Raw genomic sequence first — 10,692 nt, 5'->3', positions numbered from 1 at the left:
GGCTTATAAAACAATCAGAGGAATTTTATGGACTGCTGGTGTGTTGCCAGGCAGAGCGCTAGCACTCTCAAATGTCTCATCCTACAGACAAAATTTCCAGATGAGATTACACAATCATAATTAATCACAAAAAAACCAGTTTCAATTTTGTTTCTAAAATAGTCCCTGAAGTAAAAAAGCCATGCAAGGACTAAAAGGCATGAAAAACAAGGAGAAATTGAAAAATTAATTTATTATTTGAAGAAACATAAACAATATTTATTAGAGTGAATGGCTGCTGAGAAGCAGCCTGCAAAAGCTCTCATCCACAATGTACAGGCTGAGAAGTACTGATACATACACTCATAACCATAGCAATAATGTTCTAAGGAGGCTTCCAAGGAAATGCTACATTTAACAATCAATTTTAAAGTTTTATTTTTCCCATTTACAAGGCTGAAAAGATTATATTCACATTCAGTTAAAGTCTAGCAGGATCAGGCATTCAAATTGTAAAGCAAAATTAACAAAAGATGCTGTTATATCCTTTATGAAACATGACAGATACAAAAACGATAAGCTCATCTGCTATCAAAAGCAATTTCTCAGATTTCAGTGGGTCTTTTTCCTCCAAGTACTATATGTTTGAGTGCTAATTTTTTACGTAACTGATGGTAAGAGAAAGGGCAACTGCTGAGTTCTCTCCAAGAGTAAAAGACCATTTACACTTGTCCTTCCATAAGGTAAAAGGCCGACATATTCCCTGAAGACACTCACATGAATGATGTTATTTGTTTCTTTTCTAACAGTAAAACAAAAACAATAACCTGTTTCGGGATTTGAGTAACTATAAAAACAACTCCTTTAAACATGCATGGCACTTTAAAAACATTTTCAAAGCATTTTCACAGCTATTATTTAAATTTGTTCTGCTGACAACCTTGTGAGGTAGGCTGGGCAAGAATATCATGCAAATCTGATGGGTGAGGAAACTGAGGCAGAGATCAAGTAAGTAATTTGCTGGGTTATCAGGGTGATGCCAACCTCTATACTGCACTGTCTCCAGTAATGAAGAAAGTCTAAACATGTTTCATGACCTTGTTTCAATATATTTGGAGGAAATACTTCACTTCCACCCAGTCAAATGATAGTAATTCAGTTGGTGCATCTCTTATGACAAGTTAAGGCATGTAATTAATTAGACAAAGCACTGAGAGTTTTAAAAATTGGAATTATAACTGAAAAAGATGTTTTAACTCTCAAGATAGGAGATTTGCTGGTTTGTCTTTAGGGCAACCTAGTTCTGCATAATTTTGTCTTTTTAGAGGTATAATATAAATCATTAAAAATTTTTTCTCAGTTCACTAGGATTTAAATTTTTGCCATGAAAAAAGCAGTGGTTTCTTTCCCCAAAGTGACTACATGTATATGGTCCCAAAGTGGGGGTATCTGCATATCAAGAGTTAAAGATGACAAAATGTCCAATTTAGTTACCAAACCTTATAAATATCCTTATAAATGTGGCTTAAAATTGGGCTTTGGGAGTGTGACAGACCATCACTGTTAGATTGATTTGGGGTCACTCAATATGCTTACCTACATGCTACATTAAAGTGATTTTAAATTTATTTGAAGGCCCAGATTTTGTAATGGTTCTTGAGACAGGCTTCCAAATGAAGGCTGGGGAAGTACTAGTCTCTCTATCCTGGTCTAATTCTGACCACAACTCCTGCTCAAACTCACCATTTTAACCTGTACCCCAACAAACTAGCTATTAGAAACTGGATGGTTCAGAAAGTTCAGCCATTAGGGTCCTAAGACTGTCAACCCTGACTGACCTGCAATGTCCAGCCTTGTCAGTGACAGGTCACCTGCTCCCAGGTATTTCATTATCAAGGTTTTTATGGTACAAATAATGGCATTAGATCCAGGCATTTTCCCTGGACAACTGAGGAGATTCTGCAGATCCTTTTACGAAAGAAACAGGGTTCCAAATTAAAGGAGAAATTATACTGAAGATAGGAGAGTGTAGGAGGATAAAATTGAAGTTCTTATTCAAATTAACTCATAATCATACCAAATCAAGGTACATTCAGTTAAAGATAAAAATCTTCTGGTCATGCCATCTCTGAAAATTTAAGTTTCTGAAGTCTGTATCTAACTGAAGGGGGGAACTCTGCTCCTTCAAATAATGAAACTTAAAATGCCCTATATACCTGTGCTAGGTGAGGAATTTCTATGGAGTTTTCTACTAGAAATTTCCAAAACTGTAGGATGGGACTGAATCTTGAAGAGGTTAAGCCTACCTTCTAGCAGAGTCACATCTTCAACCATCACAAGAAGGTAAGAATTCTGCTTATAAAAGCCAAAATCATTTTGATATTTTAACAATTCCCTCGATCCAGAGTTTCTCCAACATATCGAAGGAACACTACTTCTCTAAAACTCTATGGCTTCCATAACCAAATTTAGAATTCAATTTTGCATCCATGGATTCTTAAGAATAGAGTTTGCAAATACAGACTTTTGAGTCAATGAGAAATAGGAGGCCAAGGTTGCTATGGCTGGTTATGTACAAAGAGCCCTAGTGAGATGAAAATGGAACATCTGTCTATTCAAAAACCAAACTTGAACAGCTTTCTCTGAAAACTCTGACAGGAATGATGTGGCTGATGGCAAAAACCCCAGTGACCATCTCTGGTCATCAGATAGCTCTTAGGTGAGAACTCTTCTCAGGGATAATAAAACATTAGGCTACCTAAACCAGTAGTCCAGAAAACTAGAACAGAAGAAATCCCCTGTCCTCATTCTATGTGATGGCTCTCAACAGCCAACTCAGTTATCATGGGTACTTTGTCAATGACAAGGCCAGTAACGTCTGGTCAACTGTGAATGGTGGTGCTTTAGGCCGCCTCTGCAACACTAACGGGTTCCCCTGACTTCTCTCCATGGTTCCCACTCACCTGACCAAGAGCTCTCTAAAGGGGAGCAACTCACAAGGAGTTGAGAGCTAAATTCCTGCTTTGTTAATTGCGCAGGGCCCATCACTTGCATGAAGAACAGGGATCAACCCAGCAAACACTACATCTGGGCCTCAAGAGATTCAGGTCCCATTAAGCAGAAGAGAGTTCATCAGTATTCAAGATCTGGCTGGGCATGGAACTTATTTTACTGCTAGAAGGGGTCTCCTCTCTGTCTGTGGGTGACCTTAGGTCTGTATTTTCTGCAGACTCACAGGATTCCCGCCGCCTGCGGTTACAGCAGGCACATTTTAGCCACTCCTGAAAGCTTTCAGAAGCATTAGGGGAAAAGAGCTTTTTGCAAGGGTGGAAGAACTGATAGAACACAACCATGAACAGAATGGCTGTGCAGTACCCAATGAGCAACTGCAGCATCAGCAGGGGTGCACACACATACATATAGATATCCGTCTTGTAAAGATACCACATGAGGAGGAGGAAGGCATTCTCGATGAACCTCACCATGTAGTACACCAGGAGCCGGTACCAGTTCTGAGACTTGCTGATGAGGTCGGGGTTGTTGATTTTCAGCTGCACCGCCGACCAGCAGAACATGTTGATCCCGGCGTAGAGGAGGGTGAGGAAGCACAGCACAATGGTGGTGCCCAGCCGACTGAAGGCCTTCTCAAAGTTCTCAGGGAAGGGGGAGCCACTGCACCAGAAGAGGATCCAGGGGTAGAAGAGGAAGCCGAGGAAGTTGATGAGTATGTCTATGACCACCCAGGCCTTCAGGACAGAGGTAAAGAGGACCAGGACAATGACTCGGGTGACAATCTCAAAGCTCCTCCAGAGGAAGATACAGACATAGGCCAGGGGCTTCACCTTGACATCATATTCATCGTATTTGATCTTGATGGCTAGGATGTTACAGCGCAAGGCTCCGTACACAATGGACAATAGGGAAAGGACCATGAACAGACCTGAGGAGAGAAGAGAAAGAGTGCTCTCAAGTCTCCCCTCCACCAAGAATCCTCCTGTGGCGGCCATGGTCATTCCCCTAGCCGCATTCCTTGGACCCTTCTGTTTTATGTGCACAGGCAGACTGCCGCCTGTCAGGGTCACTCACTGTGCCTGAGGGCTTTTTTTCAGGGTTGCAGAAGCCTGCTATGCCCAGGTGCCAGGCAGGCAGAAGTGCCCCGGAATTAATACCCTGGGAGAACCCTTTAATACCCCAACCCTAGCCCTGAAAAGAGCTGGAATGTAACAAACCAAATTTCCCTACCCTTTGGGTAGAATAATTTGGAGATATGTGTTCTGTACTCTTGGGGTTAAACAAAAAGTTCCTTTGTGTTTTTCCATAGCATTTTAAGGAAACATCAAGTGAACTTTTTGGCTCAGTATTTATCGGTGTTTCCTCACAGGATTATTTTCTAGTCACCCACAGAAACTGGGTGCTCCCTTTATTGGCCACTTTCTCTTCCCTGTCTCACTACCCTTCTCCCACGGTTCTTACACCTTTGTCTAGAAAGACCTGTGCTCAGATTCCTTGTCTTGGTCTACTTCACGGTCAACTGAAACTAAAACACCTTTGGACCCCATTTTGCTCTGTCTGAATATGAAGAGTCCTTTACATGATCCTCAAGAAAAAGAAAGACAAAATGGTTGTCTGAGGAGGCCTTACAATAGCTGAGAAAAGAACAGAAGTGAAAGGCAAAGGAGAAAAGGAAAGATATACCGATTTGAACACAGAGTTCCAAAGAATAGCAAGGAGAGATAAGAAAGCCTTCCTCAGTGATCAATGCAAAGAAATAGAGGAAAACAATAGAATGGGAAAGACTAGAGATCTCTTCAAGAAAATTAGAGATACCAAGGGAACATTTCATTCAAAGATGGGCACAATAAAGGACAGAAACAGTATGGACCTAACAGAAGCAGAAGATATTAAGAAGAGGTGGCAAAAACACACAGAAGAACTATACAAAAAAGATCTTCATGACTCAGATCACCACGATGGTGTGATCACTCACCTAGAGCCAGACATCCTGGAGTGTGAAGTCAAGTGGGCCTTAGGAAGCATCACTACAAACAAAGCTAGTGGAGGTGATGGCATTCCAGTTGAGCTATTTCAAATCCTAAAAGACAATGCTGTGAAAGTGCTGCACTCAATACGCCAGCAAATTTGGAAAACTTGACAGTGGCCACAGGACTGGAAAAGGTCAGTTTTCATTTGAATCCCAAAGAAAGGCAATGCCAAAGAATGCTCGAACTACCACACGATCACACTCATCTCACATACTAGCAAAGTAATGTTCAAAATTCTCCAAGCTACGCTTCAATAGTACATGAACTGAGAACTTCCAGATGTTCAAGTTGGATTTAGAAAAGGCAGAGGAACCAGAGATCAAAATGTCAACATCCACTGGATTACAGAAAAAGCAAGAGAGTTCCAGGAAAACATCTACTACTGCTTCACTGACTACACTAAAGCCTTTGAGTGTGTGGGTCACAACAAACTGTGGAAAATTGTTCAAGAGATGGGAATACCAGACCACCTTACCTGCCTCCTGAGAAATCTGTATGCAGGTCAAGAAGCAGCAGTTAGAACCAGACATGGAAAAATGGACTGGGTCCAAATTGGGAAAGGAGTACGTCAAGGCTGTGTATTGTCACCCTGCTTATTTAACTTATATGCAGAGTACATCATGAGAAACACTGGGCTGGAGGAAGCACAAGTTGGAATCAAGATTGCAGGGAGAAGTATGTGCAAATGACACCACCCTTATGGCAGAAAGTAAAGAGGAACTAAAGAGCCTCTTGATGAAAGTGAAAGAGGAGAGTGAAAAAACTTGCTTAAAACTTAATATTCAAAAACCAAAGATCATGGCATGTGGTCCCATCACTTCATGGCAAACAGATGGGGAAAAAAAAACAAACAAACAGTTTTCTTGGGCTCTAAAATCACTGGAGATGGTAACTGCAGCCATGAAATTAAAAGATGCTTGCTCCTTGGAAGAAAAGCTATGACCAACCTAGAGAGCATAATTAAAAAACAGAGACATTACTTTGCTGACAAAAGTCCATCTAGTCAAAGCTATGGTTTTTGCAGTAGTCAGGTATGGATGTGAGAGTTGGACCACAAAGAAAGCTGAGCACTGAAGAATGGATGCTTCTGAACTGTGGTGTTGGAGAAGATTCTTGAGAATCCCTTGGACTGCAAGGAAATCAGTCCTGAATATTCAATGGAAGGACTGATGGTGAAGCTGAAGCTCCAATACTTTGGCCACCTGATGTAAAGAACTGACTTATTTGAAAAGACCCTGATGCTGGGAAAGATTGAAGGAAGGAGAAGGGGACGACAGAGGATGAGATGGATGGATGGCATCAATGACTCAACGGACATGAATTTGAGCAAGCTCCGGGAGTTGGTGATGGACAGGGAAGCCTGGTGTGCTGCAGTCCATGGGGTCGCAAAGAGTTGGACATGACCAAGCAATTGAACTGAACTTTACATGGTGTGTTTTGTTTCCTCGATTAACTTATAGGCTCCTGAGGAGTCAAGAGTGACATGGTTAGATATTTCTTCTCGAGAACCTCAACACATAGCCGTGTAGAAACCGAAACAGAGAACATGCCATAATATACTGCTCATGAGTTCCTCTCTATCTGTAGAATCTTTTAAATATATATACTGACTATAGATTGCTCACTTTTCTTTGGTCTTCAGTTATTTTCTTAAATTCTGTACATTGCTAAAGAAGTGAGGACCTCACTGTTGCCAAGAATCTGTCTGTCTTAGGCTAAAAGGCCTTAATATTTCAAGAAATCTCAACCCTACTTATTTATTTCTTAAAATGACTTATGGCTAATGGGTTTACTCAGTTTATATAGAGCAGCAGTATGTTGGGGGTGGGGCCAAGATGTGGCTCACTGAATGGACCATGGTACTATGTTTGAGAGCACCACACTGCTGGCTGTGAGATCTATTATCTTAAAAATGTAGTGCTAACCCATGAGCACTACATGATGTTGAAGCTGAAACTGCAATATTTTGGCCACCTGATGCGAAGAACTGACTCATCTGAAAAGACCCTGATGCTGGGAAAAATTGAGGGCAGGAGGAGAAGGGGACGACAGAGGATGAGATGGTTGGATGGCATCACCGACTCGATGGACATGGGTTTGGGTGGATTCTGGGAGTTGGTGACGGACAGGGAGGCCTGGCGTGCTGTGGTTCATGGGGTCGCAAAGAGTCAGACATGACTGAGCAACTGAACTATACTGGACCCATGAGCACACACTGTGTGGTCAAAACTGGAATACAGTCACTTACTGTAGGCTGCCACCACCTCCAAATATTAGAGAAGGGAGGGACAGGAGGTGGGGTTTGGAGTTAGGAACCGAAAGTCTCGCTCTGGTTTACTCTGGTCTCTCCACGCCTCACTGGGGAAATGGTAATCTCCTTGGGTTTTGTTTTCTTGCCCATAAAATTGCTCTGTATAAACTGAAGCATCTTAAAATGCAAAGTTCCTATTACAAAATTGTCTTTATTTATAATTTAAATGTGTGGAAATAAAGGGTTCTTTTTCTTAAGTTCTGAATCAATGGAGCTTTGGTAGTTAAGTTTCCTGGAAGAAGCTCAGTTTTACTTAAAGCATCTGTTTCTCTCACAGTCTTGTTGCACAGATTTAAATCACTGATATCATTCTCTGGAAAGACTGTCATCTACTGATCAAATTTAAAAGACAGAAATACTATCACAGGAGTATACTGGGAAGTAATTGTACTGAATTATTTTTCCTGAGAGGTTAGTTCAATGGAGCATTATAAAGCAGTACATACTGCTGATACACTTTTTGTTTTTATTGAAGTATAGTTGATTTACAATGTTTATTAATCTCTGCCGTACAACAAAGTGACTCAGTTGTACATATACATACATTCTTATATTCTTTTCATCATGGTTTATCCCAGGTGATATACTCTTATATGTGCTTGTGCTCAGTTACTAAGTTGTGTCCAACTTTTTGCAATCCCATGGATTGTAGCCCACCTGGTTCCTCTGTCCATGGGATTTCCTCCTCCATGGGATCTTCCCAACCCAGAGATGGAACTGCATCTCCTGCATTGGCAGGCTGATTCTTTACCACTGTGCTACCTGAGAAGTCCATACTTTTATATGTGTGGTTACAAATTTCTACAGATCTTAACAATCTAGTATTGGATCCATTTCTTTTAGTCCTTATGTTTTTTCCACTATAAGAAAAAAAAACATCAAATATATAAGATGAGCTAAGCATAAATTATCGTTAATTATATATTCATATACATATATATGTATGTATATGAAGCAACTGAAGTGACTCAGCAGCAGCAGTCTTTATCTTTGGAGAAGGCAATGGCAACCCACTCCAGTATTCTTGCCTGGAAAATCCCATGGACGGAGGAGCCTGGTAGGCTGCAGTCCACGGGGTCGCTAAGAGTAGGACACAACTGAGCGATTTCACTTTCACCCGTTGGAGAAGGAAATGGCTACCCACTCCAGTGTTCTTGCCTTGAGAATCCCAAGGACGGGGGAGCCTGGTGGGCTGGCGTCTATGGGATCGCACAGAGTTGGACACGACTGAAGTGACTTAGCAGCAGTAGCAGCAGCAGCATACATATAATATTTACATTGTTATATTTATGATTACTTACTATTATTTAAAGTTACTTACTACTTTTAACAATGCAATGACCCAAACAATTTTTTAAGCATCTATCCATTTTTCTCTTGTTAGGTCAATTATTTCCAAATAACATGTTTTTCTCTACAAGAGAGTTAGCCAATTATCACCCAATTGGTGATTTGTAGCATTTAACCACTGAAGCCTTCTGAGAATGCAAGAAAATTACCTTGAAAGCACTGCCTTCAACCATCATTCCTATTGTTGGGTGCTCCCTTCAAAATGTCACCGATAGAAAGGTACTTGGGAAGAGAGGTATACCTGGGAGACAAGGATCCTGTACAAAATGAGTGGAATGTACATTTCTACCTCTAGAATTAAGTGGTTATCTACTGAATGGCTAGGATGATATTCAGGCAAATACCTACTTAGTCAGACTTAAATGGGGAAACATTCCTGACATCACTTCCCAACCTTCTCTTCCCAGAGTCAACACAAATGGGGGTCAGTTGGAGGTCCCGCCCATTTATGTGGCACTTCATAGAAGCCTAATATCTCCTAATAATCTTATTCTCATATCTGATGAGTGTGTGTGGGGTCAGGGCGGGGGTCAGGGGGGCATTCTGCTGTTTTTATTTTTTATTATAAGGCGAGACATCACTTGAGGTAAAGCTAAAAGGGAGGTTGAGGCAATATTTCAAATAGTTGCCACACTTAGAAAGCTTCTTCCCACTCAATTCCAGCCAAATCAACTCCTCCAAATAAAGTCTTCCTATTTCACAGAGAAATTCATTGTTATTAGGAATGAATTTTCTCATTTCCTGACTTGACACCAAAACCTTAATCTCTCTGTTAAGTGAGGGAGAACATTTTATTCCTCAGGATTCCTCTTAGGAGGGGAATTCTATTTGTAGGACAAGGTCAGCAGTTTCTCTGTGGCTTTGGAGAGAGAACCAAGGCTGTTTCCAAGATGGAGACCCACTGGGAAGTGGGGATTCTCTGTAAAGTGACTACTCTCCACTGGATCTTCAATAAAATGACTGAATTCACAAAATGCTTGGGTGGAATAGATTTTTCAAAAAATAGCTAATGACTTCAAGGCAGGAAGTGAAACAATCTGAAGGGGTACAGTACACGGCGGCAGAGGAAAATTGGAGGACTTAGCACAGAAGTTTCTGGAAATGGAAATCTCAACCAGATTCTGAGAGGCTGTGAGTTTTGCCTCTTTTGCTGTTCCCTCAGTAGACAATGTGTCTTTCTTACTATTTGGAGCCAGGATCTCCACCTGTACTGTACTACATCACTTGCCTTCTCCAAAATCTTACTCAATTAGGATCTTTCTCTTCTAAATTTTCAACTGCTCACAGACATCATGGATACCTTTATGTCATCACTTGGTACCTTGGATTTAGTGCAAGCTCTTAGAGGTAGCCACTGTTTCATACAGATTTTTACTACTAGCACCTAGCATAGTGACTGGCACAAAGTTGGTAACTGATACATGTATGTTGAATAAATGAATGAATTGAAAACTGTATAATCCATGCTGCTGCTGCTGCTAAGTCACTTCAGTTGTGTCTGGCTCTGTGCGACCTCATAGATGGCAGCCCACCAGGCTACCCCGTCCCTGGAATTCTCCAGGCAAGAACACTAAAAGAAAAAAAAAAAAACCTGAACAAGGAATTGAAGCTCTAAGCCTCTCACAGATGCAACTTAAGTGAGAACTCTTGAAGCTCCTTCCCAGAGGGTGACTTCTGGGGTTATAGGCTTCCTATGCAAATATATCTGCTTTATGTGCCTTTCTCAATCATGAAGTTGCACCTGTTTCCAACACTTCCAGAAAAGTAGGATCCAAATTAGAAAAAGTCTTTGAGATCTAAGTTTAGACTCTAAAGAATCTCTTTTAGGTACATAAGAGACCTGCAAAACAAGGTTAGGAATAGAGCAATTTCTGGTCTCAGGACAAACTAAGGAAGCTAGTTACCGCTTCAGGATGTGGGGCCCAACCAGGATTAAGACAAGTCTGGATTATCTCAGCAGTGGTATCCCTGGTCAGTTATCCAGATCACTGTTCTTGCTGGAAACCATGG

General features: G+C 41.1%; 1 protein-coding gene across 1 annotated transcript in view; it reads right to left on the bottom strand.

Moving 5' to 3' along the window:
- Positions 1 to 208: 208 nt before the first annotated feature.
- XK (X-linked Kx blood group) overlaps positions 209 to 10,692 on the bottom strand; it is a 51,387-nt gene continuing 40,903 nt past the window's right edge. Inside the window, exon 3 of the mRNA XM_018043927.1 lies at positions 209 to 3,919. Within this exon, the coding sequence (XP_017899416.1) occupies positions 3,093 to 3,919 (827 nt within the window). The 3' untranslated portion in view covers positions 209 to 3,092. The remainder of the gene's footprint in view (positions 3,920 to 10,692) is intronic.

Source organism: Capra hircus (assembly GCF_001704415.2).
Source record: "Capra hircus breed San Clemente chromosome X unlocalized genomic scaffold, ASM170441v1, whole genome shotgun sequence".
Taxonomy (NCBI): Eukaryota; Metazoa; Chordata; class Mammalia; order Artiodactyla; family Bovidae; genus Capra; species Capra hircus.
Note: the sequence above shows the minus strand (reverse complement) of the source record. Positions and strands in the feature narration are given on the sequence as shown.